At 40.7% G+C, this 24606-nt stretch overlaps 2 protein-coding genes and 1 pseudogene across 2 annotated transcripts; 1 reads left to right on the forward strand and 2 right to left on the reverse strand.

The window, feature by feature from the left end:
* The first annotated feature begins 5399 nt into the window (after positions 1 to 5399).
* On the forward strand, positions 5400 to 6329 carry LOC148775671 (olfactory receptor 4C45-like). Its single transcript, XM_088843513.1, has one exon. It carries the CDS (start codon positions 5400 to 5402, stop codon positions 6327 to 6329), a length of 930 nt encoding a protein of 309 aa, XP_088699639.1.
* A 7830-nt stretch (positions 6330 to 14159) lies between these two features.
* LOC129554127 (olfactory receptor 4C3-like) lies at positions 14160 to 15067 on the reverse strand (annotated as a pseudogene).
* Positions 15068 to 22199: 7132 nt separating this feature from the next.
* Positions 22200 to 23120, reverse strand: LOC148775672 (olfactory receptor 4C45-like). The gene has a single exon (XM_088843514.1). It carries the CDS (start codon positions 23118 to 23120, stop codon positions 22200 to 22202), a length of 921 nt encoding a protein of 306 aa, XP_088699640.1.
* Positions 23121 to 24606: the final 1486 nt, after the last annotated feature.

Consider the following 24606-nt stretch of genomic DNA (forward strand, 5'->3'; position numbering starts at 1 on the left):
CAACCCTGCACATCAGAGTACTGATCACAACAGCTATTGGTGATTCCCTTGCACCTGATTTATACTGACAGTGATATCAGAAAGAATCTATAGTTTGATGAGACTTTGAGAAAACAGGGAATACAATTAAGATTGACTGAACGAAAGTCATGGAAGTGTGTAGAATAGGTTTATACACTGAAACATAAGCATGATCGTACACTAACTGTAATGTGGTGGGAAATTCTGAAACAAATGTCCGGTGTGCACATGTGACCACACACACCTGCACCCCCACACACATACACCCCTACATGGTGTATGGTTTATCGAGCATTGATCTGGTATTAGCACGCACTGCTCCACTGCTCAGATACTCAGTCATGTCTGGCACTTGCAACCCTACGGACTGTGGCCAGCCAACTCCTCTTTCATGGGATTATTCAGGCGAGAATATTGGAGTGGGGTGCCATTTCCTCCTTCAGGGGATCTTCCCCACCCAGGGATTGAACCTGCGTCTCTTAAATCTCCAGCATTGGCAGGCAGGTTCTTTACCACTGAGCCACCAGAGAAGCCCCACTTCTTATCATTCAGCTTAGTTCAATTGCTCAGTTGTGTCTAACTCTCTGCAACCCCATAGACTGCAGCATGCCAGGCTTCCCTGGCAGTTCCCATACCAGCTCCTGGACTTTGCTCAAATTCATGTCCGAGTCAGCGATGCCATCCAACCATCTCATCATACTGATCATCAGATTATCAGCAGGTTGAGACATTTAGCTACTTTAAGGAGACTCATGTTTCTAGGAAAATAGTAGACTGCTGGAGGGTGGGACCGTTTTTATTTTATCAAAACTTAGATAAACACAGGCATTTGCTGAATATAAGGAAAATGAAGGGTAGGTAGGAATATTTTACTTTGGCCACCTCATGCGAAGAGCTGACTCACTGGAAAAGACTCTGATGCTGGGAAAGATTGGGGGCGGGAGGAGAAGGGGACGACAGAGAGTGAGATGGCTGGATGGCATCACCGACTCTGTGGACATGAGTTTGAGTGAACTCCGGGAGTTGGTGATGGACAGGGAGGCCTGGCCTGCTGCAATCCATGGGGTCACAAAGAGTCGGACACGGCTGAGCAACTGAACTGAACTGAACTGAGGAATATTTTGCCAGATGAGATTCTAATTTACAAGGACATTGCTTAAGACAGGGCGTCGGTTCTTCCTCCTTCCCTTAAGTGAATAGGCAGATAGTCATTTAGTAGAATCTTTCACTGACAGTCACAAAACTCTTTTTTATTTTTTAAACATTGATTCATCCCTTTGTACTGTTGAAGGATGGTTAGCCTTTAACTAGAAGGATTTCTCCAAGTTGAAGGAAAGCAAAACTCAGAAGTATATATAATGTATAAAGCAAGGGGAAAGAGTAATTTAACTTCTACAGCACAGGCAGAAGTCGGGGTAAATGAGCAAGTGGGGGTAAAAGAGAAGTTGGGCAAGTTTCCAGCTCCGGCCAAGTAAATATCTCCCCATTCTACTTCAGCTTACTTTACATTAATTTGTGTTACTATTGGAAACAAAACAAAACATAGAAAACCTCATTGCATATCAGAAGAAAGATTTAACTGAAAAAGTAGGGACTACACATACAGAGATTTCAGGAAATCCTATTCATGGGTTACTCAAGGGCTATTGTATCTACGTGGAACCTTGCTGAAAACTGTCAGAGTTGTACTCAGGTTGAACTAGAAAAATCAATGTCTGCCAAATGTTCCAATTCAGTAGAAACAAAATAAATTAAATTTTAGGTAATTAAATTATTATTTTCATGTAATAACTTAGGCATCTAGTACCTAAAGGTCTTCCCTAGTGGCTCAGAGGGTACAGGGTCTGCCTGCGATGCAGGAGACCCAGGTTCAATCCCTGGGTTGGGAAGATCCCCTGGAGAAGGCAATGGCACCCCACTCCAGTACTCTTACCTGGAAGATCCCATGGATGGAGGAGCCTGGTGGGCTACAGTCCATGGGGTCGCAAAGAGTTGGACACGACTGAGCAACTTCACTTTCACTTTAACCTAGTGTTCACATGCTCAAAAATAGCTTAATTTTTCAAATGGGAAAAGGACTTGAATATGAATTTCTACAAAGGAGACACACATATGAATAACAAGTATATGAAAAGATGTTCAACAACATTAATCATCAGGGAAATGCGAATCCAAACCACAGTGAGATATCCCCTCACTGTTAGAACATCCATTATATAAAACAAAAGGGTTGGCAAGGATGTGGAAAAATGGGGACTTTTGTCTTACTGTCAATGGGAATATAAACTAGTACAGACTCTTTGGAAAACAGGAGGGGGTTTCCTCAAAAAAGCAAAGTTAGAAGTACTGTATGTCCTGTAATCCCACTTCTGGGTATTTATTCAAAGCAATGTAAATTAGGATCTCAAGGAAGTATTTGCACTATTAAGTTCATTTCAGCATTGTTCAGTCCCTGGGTTGGGAAGATCCCTGGAGAAGGGAAAGGCTGCCCACTCCAATAATCTGGCCTGGAACATTCCACGGACTGTATAGTCCATGAGGTCTCAGTTGGACATGACTGAGAGACTTTCACCTTCACTTTTGGGCCTCCCTGATAGCTCATTTGGTAAAGAATCCACCTGCAATGCAGGAGACCGGGGTTCAATTCCTGGGTCGGGAAGATCTGCTGGAGAAGGGATAGGCTACCCACTCCAGTATCCATGGGCTTCCCTGGTGACTCAGCTGGTAAAGAATCCCCGTGCAATGTGGGAGACTTGGGTCCGATCCCTGGATTGGGAAGATCCCCTGTAGAAGGGAAAGGCTGCCCACTCCAGTATTCTGACCTGGAGAATTCCGTTTACTGTATAGTCCATGGGTTTGCAAAGAGTCAGACATAACTGAACATCTTTCACTTTTCACTATTCGCATTATTCACAACATCCAGGACGTGGAAACAACCTAAATTTCCATCAATAGGTGAATGGATTTTCTAATGTGGTGTATACTTATGTGGAAAATTAGTCAGGATTTAAAAAGAAGGAAGTCCTGCCATTTGTAGCAACATGGATGAACACACAGGTCATTATTGTAAGTAAAATAAGTCAGTGATAGAAGGACAAATGCTGCATAATTCAATTTATTTGATTGTATAAAATAATAAAACTCTTAGAGACAAAGAGAGCAAAATTATTGTTTCTAGGGGCTGGAGGAAGGCAGGAATGAGAAGCAATTATTTAACGGATGTGGAGTTCCAATCTGAGAAGATGAAAAATTTATGAAGATGTTTACATGACAGTGTATTAATAATTGTATTAAATGCCACTGAACGGTGCACTTAAAATGGTAAATTTCATGTTATGTGTATTGTATGACAATAAAAGAATCAAGGGGGAGGGACAGACTTTGAGTGAGGTTGGCAGCAAAGAGGAGCAAAGTTGTTAACTCTTGTGGACAGAGCTGAGTGCATGGCTTCTGAACTTCAGGAATGCATTCACTTGGTTTAAAGGTAAAGGCTGATAACAAAGAAAGGTGAATCTGGGCGGGGTTCCAGCTGGCTCTTCATGGCCTCAGAGGTGGAGAGACAGACGACAGTAGTGGAGCCTCCTGTTTGTAGTGTTTCTGTTCTCTGCCTCTGGTCGTCTTTCTTCAGGAGTGACTAGCTGGGTGTGATTTTCTCCATGGCTACTTTGTGAAAGCCTAGGACTTACTGTAAGTTCCCATGATTCTCTCTCTGAGTGGAGAGAATGCCATGAGAATACCACAGAAACCATGAGAATTTGTCACCTAGGTACTCATCCCAGAGGAAGTTTATATGTTTATGACCTTTAAATTACTCAGTTTTTGGGAACTGGGAATCTTGTCATCTAAGTCTCCTCAGAGTCACTCATAAAAACATCACAATATCCCAGGATAAGCTGGCATATAACTTTGAAGACTATCATTTCCATTCTCAGAGCAATCATAGCCTTTTGAACATTCATATTTTCAGAGAGAAATTTATTCTCTGAACTCTGACCTATGCCTAAAATCACCCCATATAGCCTCTGCCAGGGTCACCAATGCCAAAATGAAGAACTAAGCCCTGTCACCAAACGTTGCACTTACCTTACCAAGCCTCAGCCTTAACGAGAGCCAGAAGCATATGTTTAACTAAAGCTCAACTGCGTTTCTGGCCTCTAATTGTTGTTTGTGGGAGCCAGACAGGAGCAAAGGAAAGTCCTTGGCTGACACATCAGTAAAGATTGCAACAGAACCAATTACTAATCCTCTGAGGACTTGACAGGTCAATGCACTACCAAACCCTGCACTTTGTGAAAATCGATTTAAGCACTCCTCTAGAGTCAATGAAGAAAGAATTGCAAAGGACCTTGAAATAAATAACAACCACAGAGCCATAAATCAACAAGCTGAAAATCTGCTTGGGACTCATTGCTCCCAAGGACTCTTTGGCAGACTTGATTTGAGAAAACCATGTCCAGTCAAATGGATTTGATTTCCTTATACATTCTATATTTCCATATACTAGTTTTTCCTGATTTGAAGAATTTTTCATAATCCATGTTTGAAGATGCATTTATAACCTCACAAGAAGCCAAGAAAGTGAGTCGAGTCAAAATTAAATCATAGAGCTATCACTTTCTTAACTAACAGTTCATTTTCTGAGTAAATCCAGAAAATGAGAGTTGTCCAGAGACAAAGAACTCCAGTGTTCCTCTTGATAATATACATAGGCTATTTGCAGCTGTGGGGCAAATGCCTGGCGGGAAGAAAACAATGACTGTGGTTAACTTAAAAACCAAGGAATCTACAGTTAACTAATTCAGGTTAGTGATAACATTCTTTTTTCTGCCATTTAAGAAAGGTTAACTTAATTTGGCCAATTTTGTTTCACTGAAATAATTTTTGTAGTTAGCTTATGTGAACTGAAAGTTAAACTTTCTAAGAATGAATTTGGATGTAATGATGAGAAAATATCAAAAGAAACACTATAATGTTCCCAAAAGGCTTCCCTGGTGCTCAGTGGTAGATGAATCTGCCTGCCAATGCAGGAGACATGGGTTTGATCCCAGGGTTGGGAAGATCCCTTCTAGAAGGAAATGGCAAACCACTCCAGTATTCTGGCCTGGGAAACCCCATGGACAAAGGAGCCTGGTGGGCTACAGTTAATGGGGTCACAAAACAGACAAACATGACTTAGTGACCAAACAACAACAATGTTCCCAAAAAGATGCTGTTGAAAACTACAAAAGTCACTTTGCAAAACTGTGGTTAGTATTTATGTATTACTGAATAGATTGATTCTGTGCATATGAATTATTTTGTATTGAATTTGAGACCATCACTCAGAAATACTGTGATCTTTCCAGATCCACTATGTGCTTACAACTCAAGATGAACTGATGGAGAGGATGAGCAATGTAACAGAATTCATCCTACTGGGCCTGACCCAGAGTCCAGGACTGCAGAAACTCTTCTTCGTCGTGTTTTTGATCACCTACTTGATCACACTGGCAGGTAACCTGCTCATCTCCGTCACCATCTGCACCAGCCCAGCCCTCCGTTCTCCCATGTACTATTTTCTGTCCTATTTGTCCGTGATAGATGGTTTCTATGCTTCCTCCATAGCACCCAAGTTGATCTTTGACTTGGTCTCTGGAAAGAACACCATTTCCTTCAGTGGCTGCATGACTCAGGTCTTTGCTGAACATTTCTTTGCTGGAGCCGAGATTGTCTTGCTGATTGTCATGGCCTATGACCGCTATGTGGCCATCTGTAAGCCCCTGCACTACATGACCGTCATGAGTCGACCTGTGTGTGCTCTCCTGGTTGGAACGGCTGGGGCTTTGGGCTTTCTCCATGGAGGGATCCAGATTGTGTTCCTGGTTCAGTTACCATTCTGTGGCCCCAATGTCATCGACCATTTTTTGTGTGATTTAATACCTCTCCTGGAGCTGGCCTGCACAGACACGCACTCTCTGGGGCCCCTGACTTCTGCCAACAGTGGGTCACTGTGTTTGCTAACTTTCTCAATGCTGGTTGCTTCCTATGTTGTCATCCTGCGCTCCCTGAGGACTCATAGCTCTGAAGGGCGTCGCAAAGCCCTGTCCACCTGTGCCTCTCATGTCACAGTTGTCATCTTATTCTTTGTACCTTGTTCATTCCTCTACCTGAGACCCACGACCTCCTTCCCCGTTGACAAAGCTGTGACTGTGTTTTGCACCATAGGAACTCCTATGCTGAATCCTTTAATCTACACCCTGAGAAATGCAGAAGTGAAAAATGTCATGAAGAAGCTCTGGGTACAAATAATGAAAACTGGTGATAAATAAACCTTGTGTGGAGTATTCAGATAAAAAAAAACCACTAGTGATATTTTATAGAAATTTATTTCCTGTGTTAGTCTGGATCAGTTTTTTTCCAGGAGCTCATATATTGTAAGCCAGGGTTGTTATCCATTAAGGCATAGTCGACACTGCCTTCAGTTCACAATAGTTTTAAGAGCCCCTGAAATATTTTAATTTTAAAACAGCAAGAAAAAATTAATATAATTTAAATTCAGCTTGGATTATAGTAATCTATATAGCAGTCAGAAAATATGATTTTTAATATTTTATGGAGGAAATGATCCATGAGGATGAAAGTACCAAGGGCTCACAAAAATCATAATGTTGCCTGGATTGGGATATGAAACAGATCAGCAGCAATATTCTTGAACACTCATTACACCAAGCACTATAGCTAGAGTGAAGTTTTATTTTAAAAGAGGGAAAGCATGAAAAAAATGTGGAACAGTAAAGAAAGTCTTCTAAAATACATTTATCAAAGTATACTTTTTTCTGATCACCCTAGGTTTGAGAGGTTTTTAAATGTTTTCCCACTACAGTAATTAAAAAAACCAACTTTTAACTTATCACCTTCCCAAGAAGAGAGGATTTGTACACAGACGTAGTTTTCAAAAATTACATTGCCATCATCCCCTGTAGTATACCATAGTTCACAAAAAGAATTGGAAATGGAATATTGGCGAGCATAAAAGAAACATCATTTATAAAGTCTGTACAGTTAAGGCAGAAAATACCTGTACATTAAAGTAGTTTTAGACTCCAACAAAGGAAAAGAGGACTCTGAAAATGAAGCACCTCTTATGGGAAATTACCAGTGATTTAAGAACAAGTGTGTGTCATAGAGGGTTTCGCTGGTGGCGGAGTAGTAAAGAATCCGTCTACCAAGACGAAGAAGTGGATTTAGTTCTTGGTTTAGAAAGATCCCTTGGAGAAGGAGAGGCAACCCACTGCAGCACTCCTGTCTGGGAAATCCTATGGACAGAGGAGCCTGGTGGGCTACAGTCCATGGTGTCACAAAGAGTGGGACATGACTAAGTGACCAAGCGCAAGAATGTGTGCCCCAGAACTTGGCAGCAATCGCAAATCTCTGTTATAGAAAAGAATCCGTACCATAAATGGAATGAAATTCCAAGTGATTTAGAAACAGTCATTTGTTTTGAAATGAGAGCTAGGAGCTTCGGCTTAAAAAGTCTTGATTTCTCATCTTGCCTGAAGCACGAGCCAGCTTTGTCAGCGTCAGCAAGTTTCTTCACGTCTTCTTTTTTGTCGTTGTGTTGGCTTTTCATGTAAAAGGGAACTAATGTTATAAACTTGCTTAAGTTGTGAGGATTAAATGACTGAGCTGGGAAAATGAGTCTGCGAAAATCTAAGATTGCTCAGACATTGTTGTAGCCTTCAGAGATGCCACCAGAGCATAAGGGATGCTGGTGATAGTGGTTCTTGACAGAGGAGCCCAGAAACCACTACTGTTATTCACTAACCACAACCACAGGGAGGCCAAACGTCCATCCCAGCCTCCCTTCACTGCAAAATGTATCATGTCAGCCGGTGTGCAGGTCTCTGAATATGAGAGCTAGTCTCTCACCAACTTCCTGTTCTGAGATTAAAATGCCCTTAAGTATCTCTACAGTGACAAGTGGGAGAGCTGGTGGGATCAGCTGTGAGATGCTTGAGCAGCACTTATTTCAGAAGCTCTCACTGATGGGGATCCTGTCCTGATCCTGTCCTTGGGAAGAAAGAGGAGAAGGGACAGCTCAGTTCCAGAGACCAAAAGGCCAATCTCCATACAGAGCTTGCGATTTCCAAGGGAAAGCTCAGAAACTTGTTTTCATGAAATTTCTCAACCAAGGATTTGAATATCAGGCGATGCTGGCTTTGCATTTCTCCTGTTCTTCGGACTTTATTATCAGGTTAGATCTCACTGTGTATATAAAGGCTTTAAAAAATAGATATTTTGCCATAACCTTCCAGAGTGATCATTTTGTAAATATATGTAAGCAACTGTGTGTTTTAAAAAGATCACATATATCTTTTAAACATCTAATTGTAGTCCCCAAGAAAGCTGGAATGAAACAGGACGATGTAAAAGCAAAGATAACAGTGATGATAATGATAGCTGTTTACTGAGCCCTTTCTGTGAACACAGTCTTCATCTGAGCACACACTCATTTTATATGCTTTGGAGGAAACAGATTTGTGACCTTAATTTATGTCTTTCTTTAATTTGTCTCAGACTGTGGAACTTATCTCTGTCTTAAATATTTCTTTGCCTGGACATAATGGTGAACCTATGTTAAGGATGGTGTGAATGTAAATAAATCAATGCTAGTGTAAAAAATTATGACAGCTTTTCTTACTCATGTTTTCACCCTGTGCGAAGTGGTTTATATTCGTTTTATTTAATTTTCACTATTGCCCAAAAATTGCAGTCATATTAATATTCCCATTTCATAAACTAGGAAACGAAGTGTCAGAGAGGTTAGGTATATTGCTAGAGATCAGTTATCTAAAGTTTGGCTGAATGAGAATTTAAATCTAAGCCTGTGTGATCCACAGCCTTAGTGCTTTACCAAAACCATTTTGAACCCCCCCTAATATAAACAGCCAATAAACTGAATTTCTCATGTTTCCCTTGAATCTTTGGAATTCTCTTCCTGAAACCTTTTGGCCTTCATGTGTTAACCAACTGGAAAGTGGACTTTCTTTCACAGACCTGAAGTGCATGAGTCTGAGAAGAGCCAGCTACTGACTGGGTGGTGATCCCACAAACTTTTGATTCCCATGTAGTAGGAAATTCCTCTGAAATTATTTTCTTCTCCATCTGCACTAGTTTATACATAACGACTGGCTTATACTGTAGTACTTTCCTTGGTTAATTTTTTTAAATTAGCAAATATATTTGATATGAATATGTATTCATTCTGCTGTTGTCCATTAAAATATATATAAGTAAATAAAATAATACTCTGCTTGAGGTAGGGGAGTTCAAGAGAGCTGGTACACTTTTTATTAAGTAGCTGAGCAATAGCCATGTGACCATGACCAGTGGAATGATAATGCCAGATACAGTTTTTATTTTCTTTTTATTCCACAAGTATATTTTTGACAATTCATTAGACTCCTGTCACCTATCAGATACAATGCTCTTCATAGTCAGTCTCCTTTCATTAGGTCATAAGGATGAGATTGCCCTGCTTTTTAAATTTTTTAATTAAAATTTAAAAATTTTTTAAAATTACAAATTAAATTTAATTAAAAAATTAAAATTGAAAGAACATTTATTTTGGCAAAAGAAGAGAGTGAAAAACTTGGCTTAAAGCTCAACATTCAGAAAACTAAGATAGTGGCATATCTAAGATCATGCCATCACTTCATGGCAAATAGATGGGGAAACAATGAAAACAGTGACAGACTTTATTTTCTGGGGCTCCAAATTCACTGCAGATGGTGACTGCAGGCATGAAATTAAAAGACGCTTGTTCCTTGGGAAAAAAGCTATGACCAACCAAGACAGCATATTTAAAAGCAAAGACATTACTTTGCTAACAAAGCTCCATCTAGTCAAAACTATGGTTTTTCCAGTGGTCATGTATGGATGTGAGAGTTAGACTATAAAGAAAGCTGAGTGCAGAAGAATTGATGCTTTTGAACTGTGGTGTTGGAGAAGACTCTTGAGAGTCCCTTGGACTGCAGAAGATCCAACCAGTCCATCCTAAAGGAAATCAGTCCTGAATATTCATTGGAAGGACTGATGCTGAAGCTGAAGCTCAAATACTTTGGCCACCTGATGCGAAGAACTGACTCATTTGAAAAGATCGTGGTGCTGGAAAAGATTAACGGCAGGAGGAGAAGGGGACGACAGAGGATAAGATGGTTGGATGGCTTCACCAACTTTATGAACATGAGTTTGAGTAAGCTCTGGGAGTTGGTGATGGACAAGGAAGCCTGGTGTGCTGCAATCCATGGGGTCGCAAAGAGTTGTACAGGACTGAGCAACTGAACTGAACTGAACTGGTTCTTGCTTCAGGCACGTGGTCTTCTCTAGCCCTGGCCTGTGGGCACTAGAGCCCTAGGGCTCAGTAGCTGTGGCTTTTGGGCTTCTCTGTGGTATCTTAGTTCCCTGACCAGGGATTGAATCTGGGCCCCCTGCATTAGGAACGCGGAGTCTTAGCCGCTGGACCCTCAGGGAAGTCCCTAAACTGCCCATTGCTGGATGAGCAAACTGAGGATCAGAAATGTTTGTTTGCCGAAGATACCTTGTAAACTAAACAAAGAAACAATTTAGTCCCAGAGAGTAACTTTTAGAATGGTAGAAGCTCAACCAAGTTTGTAGAAGTAGCTGAAAGAATAAGTGGAAGAGAAGAAAAAGATGATGATGATTAAAAGGATATTTACCAAACTATTGATGGTGATTACCTCTAGGTAGTCGGCTTATAAGTGGGTTTACACTCACACACACGCGCACACACACACACACACACACACACACACATGCATGTGTGTGTTGCCAGTCTTATTTTCTAAATTCTAAGAGATTTGTGTTTAGGAGGAAAAATATTTTACCTAGTCTTGGATATAACACTTCCTTTGTAAACAAGATCAGCAATAATTTATAAATCATCTAGAAAACTTCTGGTGGTATTTACTGATGTGTTTATTCCAACAGGTTGAAATTTTAAAAAAATGAGCAGTATTCGTAAGACAATTGAGCCGCTGTTAATCATGACTTGAACAACAAAAAACAAGAGGGCACTACATCAGTCCTTTTGGCTATTTGCTATTTTAACTGTAATAAAAATAAAAGTGCTTTTTGAATTTCAAAAATATTCTTTTCTAGAAAAGCTTCCTGAGATTTAACTGTGGGAAGCTGGTTTGGCTACATTTTAGTAACCTTCCCAATGATTTCATATTTTGTAGTTAATTAGAAAATGAGCTCAATTATATTTTTATAATCTAACAGCAAAAATGAATTGGTAAAGGCTCAAGATCTGCTATACTCAGCTGTTATTAACTACATCATCAAAATGTAGTAAAGTTAAGAAAGACAATATTTTGCCTAAGAATTTGGCAGCTGTTGTTTTTGTTATGCATAGAAGTTCAGGGTAAAGCAATAACTATTTCCTAATTATCTCTGGAACTTAATGGTTCTTGGAGACTGATTTTGAATACCTGTAGTGGTCACAGGACTGGAAGAGGTCAGTCTTCATTCCAATCCCAAAGAAAGGCAATGCCAAAGAATGCTCAAACTACTGCACAATTGTACTCATCTCACACGCTAGTAAAGTCATGCTCAAAATTCTCCAAGCCAGGCTTCAGCAATATGTGAACCGTGAACTCCCAGATGTTCAAGCAGGTTTTAGAAAAGGCAGAGGCACTAGAGATCAAATTGCCAACATGCGCTGGATCATGGAGAAAGCAAGAGAGTTTCAGAAAAACATCTATTTCTGTTTCATTGACTATGCCAAAGCCTTTGACTGTGTGGATCACAATAAACTGTGGAACATTCTGAAAGAGATGGGAATCCCAGACCACCTGACCTGCCTCTTGAGGAACCTGTATGCACGTCAGGAAGCAACAGTCAGAACTGTACATGGAACAACAGACTGGTTCCAAATAGGAAAAGGTGTACGTCAAGGTTGTATATTGTCACCCTGCTTATTTAACTTATATGCAGAGTACATCATGAGGAATGCTGGGCTGGAAGAAGCACAAGCTGGAATCAAGATTGCTGGGGGAAATATCAATAACCTCAGATATGCAGATGACACTACCCTAATGGCAGAAAGTGAAGAGGAACTCAAAAGCCTCTTGATGAAAGTGAAAGAGGAGAGTGAAAAGGTTGGCTTGAAGCTCAACATTCAGAAAACAAAGATCATGGCATCTGGTCCCATCACTTCATGGGAAGTAGATGGAAAAACAGTGGAAACAGTGTCAGACTTTATTTTTGGGGGCTCCAAAATCACTGCAGATGCTGATTGCAGCCATGAAATTAAAAGACGTTTGCTCCTTGGAAGGAAAGTTATGACCAACCTTGATAGCATATTAAAAAGCAGAGACATTACTTTGCCAACCAAGGTCCGTCTAGTCAAGGCAATGGTTTTTCCCGTGGTCATGTATGGATGTGAGAGTTGGACTGTGAAGAAAGCTGATCGCCGAAGAATTGATGCTTTTAAACTGTGGTGTTGGAGAAGACTCTTGAGAGTCCCTTGGACTGCAAGGAGATCCAACCAGTCCATTCTAAAGGAGATCAATCCTGGGTGTTCATTGGAGGGACTGATGCTAAAGCTGAAACTGCAATACTTTGGCCACCTCATGCGACGAGTTGACTCACTGGAAAAGACTCTGATGCTGGGAAAGGTTGGGGGCGGGAGGAGAAGGGGACGAAGAGAATGAGATGGCTGGATGGCATCACCGACTCTGTGGACATGAGTTTGAGTGAACTCCGGGAGTTGGTGATGGACAGGGAGGCCTGGCGTGCTGTGATTCATGGGGTCGCGGAGAGTCGGACACGACTGAGCGACTGAACTGAACTGAACTGAGAAGGAAAATTATTTTTCCATACTAATTTCTAGTTTTTTTGTTTTTTCTTTTTTAGTGTAAAAAATGGATATTTGTGGCACAGTGAATTACAAATTGTCAAACAAGGTATAAGCTTATTATAAATTATAGGCATCCATACTTCTAAATGCGCTTCAGTCTGTGGGGTCACACATGTCAGACACGACTGAAGTGACTTAGCAGCAGCAGCAGCATACTTCTAAGCGATGCAGCTTGGGATGGATGTGGTCCGAGTTTCATTCCTCTCATTCCAGGAAAGGAATGAAGTGAACATGGATGCATGTTTTAAACTCCAGAACACTAGGATCCCACAGAGTTTGAAACAGAGTCAGTAAATTTATAAGGAAATGTCACTTTCCATCATTGGCCAAAAATAAGCCATTCTCTTCTAAATGAAGTGTGTGTTTCAAACTTCAAATAGATACAGAAAAGTGAAAGAAAGCAGCCTCTTTATGGAAGGTTGCAGAAGGTTGAAGTAGAAATAGCAGCTAAATTTAGGGGGCCATATGTGCCATAAATTGGATTAAAAACTTTACATAGATTGTCTAATTTAATTCTTATGGTAATGCTTTGGACACGTTTATTTTATGTCTATTTTCAAGACAAGCACCAGAGGCTTTTAAAGGTTTTGTCACTTGCTCTAGTTTGTGCCATGAAGAAGTATGGGAAATGAGACTCAGACTCAGGTTGATCTGTCTCCAGAACTGAGATCTTACCCTCTGCTGTATTGAAGTAGCTGATGTTATAAATGTGATGAGAAGCAGGAGAAGCCAGACCTGTATGCACACAGACTACTACATATGGCTATGAGTGAAGTTATTTGCTTTAAGGGTTTTGCCTCTCATTTCTCAACTCAACTGATAATCATACAGACTCCAGTGACGTCAGCATAGATTGCCATTTAAAGATCGGTAAGACGGATCAAAAATAACTGATTCTGAGTTTTTTGTTTCAGGCAGTTCAAAGCTAGGTAATTTTAATGAATCAATTAACCGCATCAATAGATATGGTTTCTTCATTTCTAAAACAGGAATAATAATCATTCATGCCATATGCATTTCATATAGTTGTTTTATTATCAAATTAGGCAATTCATATGAAAGTCTAAGTAAATCAATAAAGTCTGTGAAGATGAAAGAATGGATAAGATGGATTAAGATGTATATGGCAATAAGTAACAGGTTTTGGTTTGTTCCTCTTTCCAAAATAAAGTCATTTTATTTCCTACTTTCCAACTTATCAGCTACATTTAAGATCTTACTGTGTGAAGAACTTTGTCAAAGCATTCTTTACCTCTTCATTTCTCAGAGTGTAAATGAGTGGATTCAACATAGGAGTCAGGATACCGTAAAATACTGCCATGTTTTTGTCTATAGATAAGTAGTTGACGGCCGCATGTAAGTAAATATACAGGGCACGAAGAACAAAGCAACAACCGTGAAGTGGGCTCCGCAGGTGGAGAGGGCTCTGCGCCTCCCCTCTGCACTGTGGGACCTCAGGGAGTGCAGGATGACGAGGTAGGAGGCAGCCAGCAGGAGGAAGTTCAACAGGCAGATCACGCCACTGTTGGCCACCACCAGCAGCCCGATGGCATAGGTATTGGTGCAGGCAAGTTCCAGCAAGGGGTACAAGTCACAGACAAAGTGATTGATCACGTTAGGCCCGCAGAAGGGCAACTGCAGGACCAGCAGGAGCTGGACCAGGGAATGCAGGAAACCCCCCAGCCAAGCCAGCCCCACCAGCAGGGCACAGAGACGCCTGGTCATGATGGCCGTGTAGTGCAGGGGCTTGCAGATGGCCACGTAGCGGTCATAGGCCATTACTGTGAGCAGGATGATCTCAGCACCTCCAAAAAAGTGAGCTCCAAAGAGCTGAGCCATGCAACCCTCATAGGAGATGGCTCTCCCCTCATACAAGGAGTCAGCTATGAGTCTAGGGGCCATAGAAGAAGAATAACAGGTATCAGTAAAGGACAGGTTGGCCAGGAAAAAATACATAGGGGAAACCAGGGTGGGACTATAGGTAATGGTGATCACGATGAGAATATTGCCACAAACTGTGATCCCGTATACGGTCAAAAAGGCCACAAAGAGAGCTCTTTGTACTTCTGGGTTCTGTGAAAGGCCCAGCATGAAAAATTCTGTGATATTGTGTGGTATTTCCATAGAGTCCAAGGACACTGAGGATGTAAGTACAGCTTTGCCTATAAAGTCAAGAGAGAAACAAAATGTTACAAGATTTTCTTTAGCCAAACCCACTTCTCTTTACCCTCTTAACCCTTTCTGTTCCAAAATTTGTGTACCAATTCATCCCGTTAACCACAAAATGTAAGCATGTCTGTTAACTTTAGCATCGCTGGGTAATAGAGATCTAAGTTATTATATGAAAACAATTATTTAATTATCTAGAATTTATTTTGTCAAATGGAATATTTGGTGGACATCGATTTTCTAATTTGACCAGAAAACATCTCTGACAGTTTTCAGCAGGGTTCCACATAGATACAATGGCTCTCAAGAAACCCATGAATACGTAGGATCTTCTGGAATCTCTGCATGCATAGTTCACACCCTTTGGATTAACTCTTTCTTCTTCTTTGCAGTGGGGTTGCTACATTTTCTGTTGTGCTTCCGATAGCAACAGAAATTGATGCAAAGCAAACTGAAGCGGAGTAGGAGACACTGACTTGCTTGCAGCTGGAGGCGCCCAAGTTCTCAGTTTCTCTCCTTGTTCATTGACTCCCACCTCTGCCTGTGCTGTGGGCAGTATCACGTATAAGAAGTTAAATTACTCTCCCCCCTTGCCTTACACATTATATGTGTGTCTGGGCTTTACTTTCCCTGGACCTGGTGAAATCCTTCTAGTTAAAGGCTTCCAGTCCTTCTATAGTCTACAGGGATGAGTCAAAGTTAAAAAAGTGACCAGCAGTGAAAGATGCTATTAAATGATTATCCATCTATTCACAACATAAAGGAAGTTACAGGAGGAGGAAGAAGAGATACTCTGTCTTAACCAATGTCCTTGTAAATTAGAATCTCATCTGCCAGGTTTGATGCATGATACAGGATGCTTGGGGCTGGTGCACTGGGATGAACCAGAGGGATGGGATGGGGAGGGAGATGGGAGGGGGATTCAAGATGGGGAACACATGTACACCCGGGGCAGAATCATGTCAATGTATGGCAAAACCAATACAATAATGTAAAGTAAAAAAAAAAAAAAAAGAATCTCATCTGACAAAGTATTCCTACTCATGCTTTATTCTCCTAATTATATAAAGGAAATATCTGTGCTAGTCTTGATTTGATTAAACAAAAACTGTCACTCATCCCACCCACCAACCATCTATTGTTTTCCTGGAAACATAAATTTTTTTTTCATTTTTTTTTTATTGGAGGCAAATTACCTTACATTAATATATTGGTTGGTTTTGCCATACATTGACATGAATCCGCCCCGGGTGTACATGTGTTCCCCTTCTTGAACCCCCCTCCCCCCTCCCTCTTCCCCATATCCTCCCTCCAGGTCATCCCCGTGCACCAGCCCCAAGCATCCTGTATCATGCGTCGAACCTGGACTGGTGATTCATTTCACATATGATAATATACATGCTCCAATGCCATTCTCCCAGATCATCCCACCTTCACCCTTTCCCACAGAGCCCCAAAGACTGTTCTATACACCTATGTCTCTTTTGCTGTCTCGTATGCAGGGTTAAGGTTACCATCTTTCTAAATTCCATATATATGAGTTTGTATACTGTATTGGTGTTTTACTTCCTGACTTACTTCACTCTGTATAATGGGCTCCAGTTTCATCCACCTCATTAGAACTGATTCAAATGCATTCTTTTTGATGGCTGAAAAATACTCCACTGTGTATATGTACCAAAGCTTTCTTATCCATTCATCTGCAGATGGACATCTAGGTTGCTTCCATGTCCTGGCTATTATAAACAGTGCTCCAATGAACATTGGAGTACATTTGTCTCTTTCAATTCTGGTTTCCTAGGTGTGTATGCCCAGGAGTGCGGTAGCTGGATCATATGGCAGTTCTATTTCCAGTTTTTTGAGGAATCTCCACACTGTTCTCCATAGTGGCAGTACTAGTTTGCATTCCCACCAACAGTGTAAGAGGGTTCCCTTCTCTCCACACCCTCTCCAGCATTTATTGCTTGTAGACTTTTGGAAAGCAGCCATTCTGACTGGCGTGAAATAAGTGACTAAATCTCTCCTTTTGCTGAGGATTTGATGCTCAGTATGATATGCACGAAAGGAGAATCATTGAGTGTCAGAGGAAGAGACGCGCAAATATAGGAAGTGCGGTGAGAAGACCCTTGTATTGATCAGGAAGCTGCACACTTTCTTTCTAAGCTTGGTTACAAAGTCAAATACAGTTTCTGCAGGAAACAAATCTGATTACGACCTTTTCAGAGGAGAACATTATGGCCAAGAGCATGAATGTCAGTAATAAGTGCCACCAGTGTAACACTTAGCCTTTGCAAGCACTGTCCTAAGTGCTTTAAATATATAAGCTCATTTAATCCTCATAACATCCCCACAAGATAGATTATTATTTTTCTCCTCATTTCTTCAGAGGAAGAAAGTGAGAGACACATTTAGAAACTTACAGAAGCATACTCAGCTAATAAGTTGCAGAGTTAAGACTTGTGCCAGGCCGTTCTGATATAGAGTCTGTGGGCTTCACTACAGTATCCTGATACATAAACTCACTTAAGTTTGAATATTTCCAGTATCATTTATTTTCTGTGTAATCATGGACAAATTCCTCAAAGCCAATGTTCTTACCTATAACATGAAAATAAGTACTGCTACACCCTGAGTCTGCAAAGAGCAGTCAGTGAAAACAGTGCATGTCAAGTGTTTGCACAGAGCCTGGATATGACAACCATTCCAGCAATGGTATCGCTGAAGTCACCGTCATCAATGCCATGGACGACAACTTCCATTTATTGGATCTGAGGACCCGAGTATGTCGTCAGGTGTTCTGTCTTTGTTTTTGTTCTTTTACGTCCTAATATCATGAAGTGGTGGACCTGGGCGAGTTATTAAAGGGTCACCTAGACCAGCTCCAAGCATATCAACCCAAATGTCACTGTTTCATGTGCTTAAACTCCTGCATGAGATTAAAACTGTGTTTCTCATTTAGGCAGATCTCACACTGGGGAAGTGCTGTTGATTGCAGGAATGCATCTGAGCTGAGAGTTTCTTAGACTAGTATTAGGGGAAAACCCAAAAGGGCATCATTCATTCACAAGCAGCTGAGAATTTGCTCCATTACCCACTTCCCTCTTATTTCCTGAAAACGCTACGGCATCTAAAATCATCCTTTCCAGTTGTCTCTGTTTTAAAGGCGGTGGATTTAAGACTCAGAAAGATGAGGTGCAGATGGTCCAAAGGTGAACTGATGGTTTGTGGTGGAGGTGCAGCTGGAACCCAGGTCACTCAGCACTCCTCTCCGCTTTCTGATGTCACCACCACCAATTAGTAGATAACAGTAGATAAGAGATAATAGTAGATAATCCAATGTCTACTTTCTCTGTCACTGGGAAGACAAAGAAAATGCTGTGGCTCACATTAGGGAGAAAAGCCTCAAAACAAAATAGCTGGCTTGTCGTCTCTGCTTTCCACTAACAATGCTCATCAACATGGTCTCAGAAAATCTTTCTCTTGCCACTGAAAAGGGTGACTTATAAGGTGGGCGAGGTAACGTGATTATCACTGCTCGGCTTCTCTGAAGAATCACTCTTCCCCACGGCATCATTGCTGAAACAGTTCTGGGGCTTGGGTTTTGCCTCATTCACAGGGTAGAACACAGTGTGCTGCCATCATTAATTAGTCCCTTTGAATGCAGTTTTGGTCTCACAAGGAAGAGAATTTCACCTTACTTCCTAAAAGTGCCCAGTGTCCTTCTAGTGTCTAGAGAGTCCACAAGTTGTCAGGAGGAAAAGGGAGTAAGGATATTTCAGGAACAGATATTGGAGGGTTAGTGTCTTTAGGAAAATGCTGACTGGACAACAAGGACAAAGGTTAATAGCATTTATTGATCATCTTCGTGTTCTAAGTGCAGGTCCTTGGTGCTTTCACATATAGTATCCTTTGTTGTTTACTCCCTAAGTTGTGTCTGACTCTTTGCGACCCCACGGACTGTAATCCACAGGCTCCTCTGTCCATGGAATTCTCCAGGCAGGAATACTGGAGTGGTTTGCCTTTTCCTTTTCCAGGGGATTTTCCCAACCCAGGGATCGAACCCAGGTCTCCTGCATTGCATGGGATTCTTTACCGCTGAGTCACTGGGAAGGCCATATATTACATACAACATTGTTAAGTAAATATCAATATTACTGTACTTACTGGACTTTAATAAGAATTAAATAACAAAATAAAAACTCTTTGCACAGAGTAAACACACAAATAAAAAAAGATGTCATAATTATTTCTTTTACACTAGCTTTGATTTTTTGATGTTTACCCCATCCTAAGGGTAGGTTCACTACTATGTTCAAATAAAGAAATATTTTAGAGGTTTTCTCGGCTTGAGGCTTAAAGAAAGTCATAAATTAAGGTCAGAAATCTGTTGCCTCCCAAACACACAGAATAAGTGCTTAGGTCAAGACTTTATTCACAGAGAGGGCTCAGTAAACAGCTATTGTCATCAGCGTTACAGTATCGTCACCATCATCACCTTTTTTTCTACATCATCTTTTGACATTCCATGTTTCTTGGGAACTACCACTATATGTTTAAAAGATAATTTTGAGTTTTTAAATACACAGTTGCTTATATATATGTGTATATATATATATATTTCAAAATAATCACTCATAGGAGATTATGGCAAAATATCTATTGTTTAAAGCCTTTATAAATACAATGAGAGCTAACCTGATAACAAAATCTTAAGAACATTAGAAATGCAATGCTGGCATCACCTTATGTTCAAATTCCTGGTTGGGAACCCTCTTGAAAACAAGTTTCTGAAGTCTTCCCCCATAAATCACAAACTCTGTACAGAGATTGATCTCTTGGTCTCTCCAACTGAGCTCTTTCTTTTTCTCTTTCTTCTGGAGGATGGAAACAGGATAAAAGGATTCATTATCTGTGAGAGCTTCTGAAATAAGTGCTGCTCAAGCTTCCCTGGTAGCTCAGCTGGTAAAGAATCTGCCTGCAATGCAGGAGATCCCGGTTTGATTCCTGGGTTGGAAAGATCCATTTGAGAAGGGATAGGCTACTCACCCCAGTATTCTTGGGCTTCTCTTGTGGTTCAGCCGATAAAGAAACCACCTGCAATGTGGGACACATGGGTTCAATCCCTGGGTTGGGAAGATCCCCTGGAGAAGGGATAGGCTCCCCACTCCAGTATTCCTGGGCTTCTGTGGTGGTTCAACCGATAGAGAAGCCACCTGCAATATGGGACACATGGGTTTGATCGCTGGGTTGGGAAGATCCCCTGGAGGAGGGAACTGGCTACCCGCTCCAGTATTCTGGCCTGGAGAGTTCCATGAACTGTATAGTCCATGGAGTAGCAAAGAATCAGACACGACTGAGTGACTTTCACTTTCAAACATCTCATAGCTGATCCCACCGGCTCTCCCATTTGTCACTACAGAGATGTTTAAGTGCAGTTTAATCCCAGAATAGGGAGTTGGTGAGGCACTCGCTGTCAACATTCAGAGAACTTTTTATTGGCTGAGATGACACATTTTGGAGTGAAGTGAGGCTGGGATGGATGTTTGGTCTCCCTGCTGTCCTGGTTTGTGAATAACAGTAGCGGTGCTCTTGGGCTCCTCTGTTAGGAACCACTGTCCCCAGCATAGTTTATGCTCTTGTGGAATCTCTGAAAGTTGAAACGAAGTCTGAGCAATTTTTGTTAATTTTTAGCTGACTCAGTTTTCCTCTTGAAGTCATTTAATCTGCACAATTTAAGGAAGCATGTAATGTTATTTTCCTGTTTGTTGTTGTTGCTTAGCTGCGATGGTCCTGACTCTTTGCGGCCCCACGGACTGCAGCCCACCAAGCTCCTCTGTCCATGAGATTCTCAGGCAAGAACACTGGAGTGAGTTGCCCAGTCCTCTTTCTCCAGCGGATCTTCCCAAACCAGGGATCGAACCTGTGTCTCCTGCTTGGCAGGCAGATCTTTACTACTGAGCCACCTGGGAAATTCTATTTTTTTTTTAATTAAAGATGAAAAAAATAGAGAGGTGAAACAATTTGCTAACATTTACTGGAATAATTAATGCTGGAGACAATAAGAAAAATTAAGCCTATTTTGTCCAAAGCACTTAATCTCTGACTATTTTTGAATCTCTTAGAATTTCATTATGTACATGGTATGGATTCTTTAGCTCAGATTTGTGATTTTGTGCTGTTCCATGACAGTCCCATGACTTGTTCTTAAATCATTGGAAAGTTCCTATAGCTGCTATTTTTGTCTTCAGAATCTTCTTTTCCTTTGTCTGTGTCTAAAACCAGACTTTAATGTATAGATATTTTCTGCCTTAGCTCTATGGACTTTATGCTTAAAATTATGCTTATTTTATGCCATCCAATTCTGTTTCTAATTCTTTTTGTAAACTCTTGTATACTACAGGGAATGATGAAATGTAATTTTCAAAAAGTACTTTTGTGTGCAAGTGTTATCTTTTTGGGATTGTGATAAGTAAAAATTTCTTTTTATTGCTGTGTTTATTTTATTGATAAGCCTCTCAAACCTAGAAAGATCAGAAAAAGTGTATAAATGTACTTTTTGAAAACTTATTTCCTACTGTTCTGTCCTTTTTTCATGTGTAGTTGTTTTCCCGCTTTTAAAATGAAACTTCACTCTAGCTATGGTGCTGGGTGTAACGAGTGCTCAAGAATATTGCTGTTGATCTGTTTCATACCCACAGTCAGGGCAACATTGTGACTTTTGTGGACCCTTGGCACTTTCATCTTCTCGGGTCTTCTCCTCCATCAAAATGTTAAAAATTATCTTTTCTGACTGCATTGCTATATAGATGACTATAATCTAAGCTGCATTTAGATTATATTAATTTTTTTCTTTCTGTTGTAAAAGAAATTAAAACATTTCATGGCCTCCTAAAACTATCGTGGGCTCTTGGCACTGTGTCTGCTATGCCTTCTGAATATCAACCCTGGCTTACAATGTATGAACCCCTAGAGAAAATTGATCCAGACGGAAGAATCAACCCAGTTCAATCAATTAAGAAGGGGGAAAAATTTCTGTAAAATATCACTAGATTTTCCTTTTTTTTTGCCTAAATACTCCACACAAGGTTTATTCATCATCAGTTTTCATTATTTGTCCCCAGAGCCTCTTCATGACATTTTTCACTTCTGCATTTCTCAGGGTGTAGATTAAAGGGTTCAGCATAGGAGTTCCTATGGTGCAAAACACAGTCACAGCTTTGTCAACAGGGAAGGAGGTCGTGGGTCTCAGGTAGAGGAATGAACAAGGTACAAAGAATAAGATGACAACTGTGACATGAGAGGCACAGGTGGACAGGGCTTTGCGACGCCCTTCAGAGCTATGAGTCCTCAGGGAGCGCAGGATGACAACATAGGAAGCAACCAGCATTGAGAAAGTTAGCAAACACAGTGACCCACTGTTGGCAGAAATCAGGGGCCCCAGAGAGTGCGTGTCTGTGCAGGCCAGCTCCAGGAGAGGTATTAAATCACACATAAAATGGTCGATGACATTGGGGCCACAGAATGGTAACTGAACCAGGAACACAGTCTGGATCCCTCCATGGAGAAAGCCCAAAGCCCCAGCCGTTCCAACCAGGAGAGCACACACAGGTCGACTCATGACGGTCAGGTAGTGCAGGGGCTTACAGATGGCCACATAGCGGTCATAGGCCATGACAATCAACAAGACAATCTCGGCTCCAGCAAAGAAATGTTCAGCAAAGACCTGAGTCATGCAGCCACTGAAGGAAATGGTGTTCTTTCCAGAGACCAAGTCAAAGATCAACTTGGGTGCTATGGAGGAAGCATAGAAACCATCTATCACGGACAAATAGGACAGAAAATAGTACATGGGAGAACGGAGGGCTGGGCTGGTGCAGATGGTGACGGAGATGAGCAGGTTACCTGCCAGTGTGATCAAGTAGGTGATCAAAAACACGACGAAGAAGAGTTTCTGCAGTCCTGGGCTCTGGGTCAGGCCCAGCAGGATGAATTCTGTTACATTGCTCATCCTCTCCGTCGGTTCATCTTGAGTTGCAAGCACATAGTGGATCTGGAAAGATCACAGTATTTCTGAGTGATGGTATTTTAAACTATATAGAAAAAATTTCATCATCTCTTTAGCTCGGGTCCCTGGGACTGGTGGAGCTACTCCCTTCACTTACCTCTGATATTTTACAGAGAGTTGTAAAGAAGAATGGGTGGAGTTTAAATCTCTCCTGATTCATATAATTTAAATATATCATGACAATACCTTGCAAATACCACAATAAAAGCAAGATTTTTTAAATGAATATTGACATGCAGCCAACTTCTAAATTTTCTTTTTAGCTCAATGTCTCACAGATAGCTTTCTTTTACTCTAGGGGACAAATTTCATTGACAATTCTTTATAAAGTTATATTAATGCTTGTCTATTGGAATGAATATTCATAGGTACATGGACACAGTATTTTAAAAATCAACTTTGTATCAGACAGGAAAAGTACCAATCAAACCTTACTCTATACCAGCTGTGTTCTGTGACCTGTTATTCATTTTTTAATTAACGCACACGCACACATAGGGACAGAGCTGCAGATGGAGTTTTTGTCCCTTGAAATGCCAAGAAACTCTCTTTATAACAGCTCTTTGGGCAGTATTCACTCAGCAGCCCCGGATGTTGTGTCTGGCTCAACAAGATAGATATGCTCACTCTTTTCTACATCTTTGAATGTGAACATGTAAGTGGTGCAAAGTTCCCTGAAAAGTTCTCAGTATTTCTGAAACGAGCTTTCTGTGCAATTGTTCTTTCACTGCAGATAGAATAATGCTCTGGATTAGCTGTATTACCCTACTCACATTTTGCTATGAAATGATATAAGTCAAGAAGTTTTCCTGAGTTTCCTATTGACCAGACAAAACTGTTAGGACCACCTGAAATAATACAATTTCCCCTTTTGGAATAAATTTTTATCAATTAAGATGAACTTGAAATTTTCATTCCTAATGTAAAAATAAGAATGCATTCTTTTCTTGGGGAGTGAGCCTGTATATAGGTTTCTAAGATAGACTACACATTGTTGTAACCAAGATCATAAGCTATTTTATTCGTTATCTCCTTTCCCTCTTCTTCAAAAACATAACCACATATTTTTTCCTCAAAAGTTTCTGGGCACAGAACTCAGTATTATTCTCTCTCAGGTTTCAATAAATATGAAATAAGATTGTTTAGAGTTTTCAGGAAAGCTTATGCCTGAGCTGTTTTTCTCTCTCCATGACTCCAATGATGGGGATTATGGCCAATCATTCTTCAAAGATTTAACTCGCAAATTCTTCAATGTGGTGGCATGAAAGGCATGAAAAGAGGAAAGAATTTGTAATAATTATAGAGATCTTCAGAATCAATCTATTTAGTGAGACATAATGTTAATCCCAATCTTATAAAAGTGACTTTAGTGATTCTCAACAGCATCTTGCCTGGGAACATTCCATACAGTATTTTCTATTGACATTTT

This window comes from Moschus berezovskii, chromosome 14, assembly GCF_049115385.1.
Source record: "Moschus berezovskii isolate FMDL1 chromosome 14, NW_MosBer_1.0, whole genome shotgun sequence".
Lineage (NCBI taxonomy): Eukaryota > Metazoa > Chordata > Mammalia > Artiodactyla > Moschidae > Moschus > Moschus berezovskii.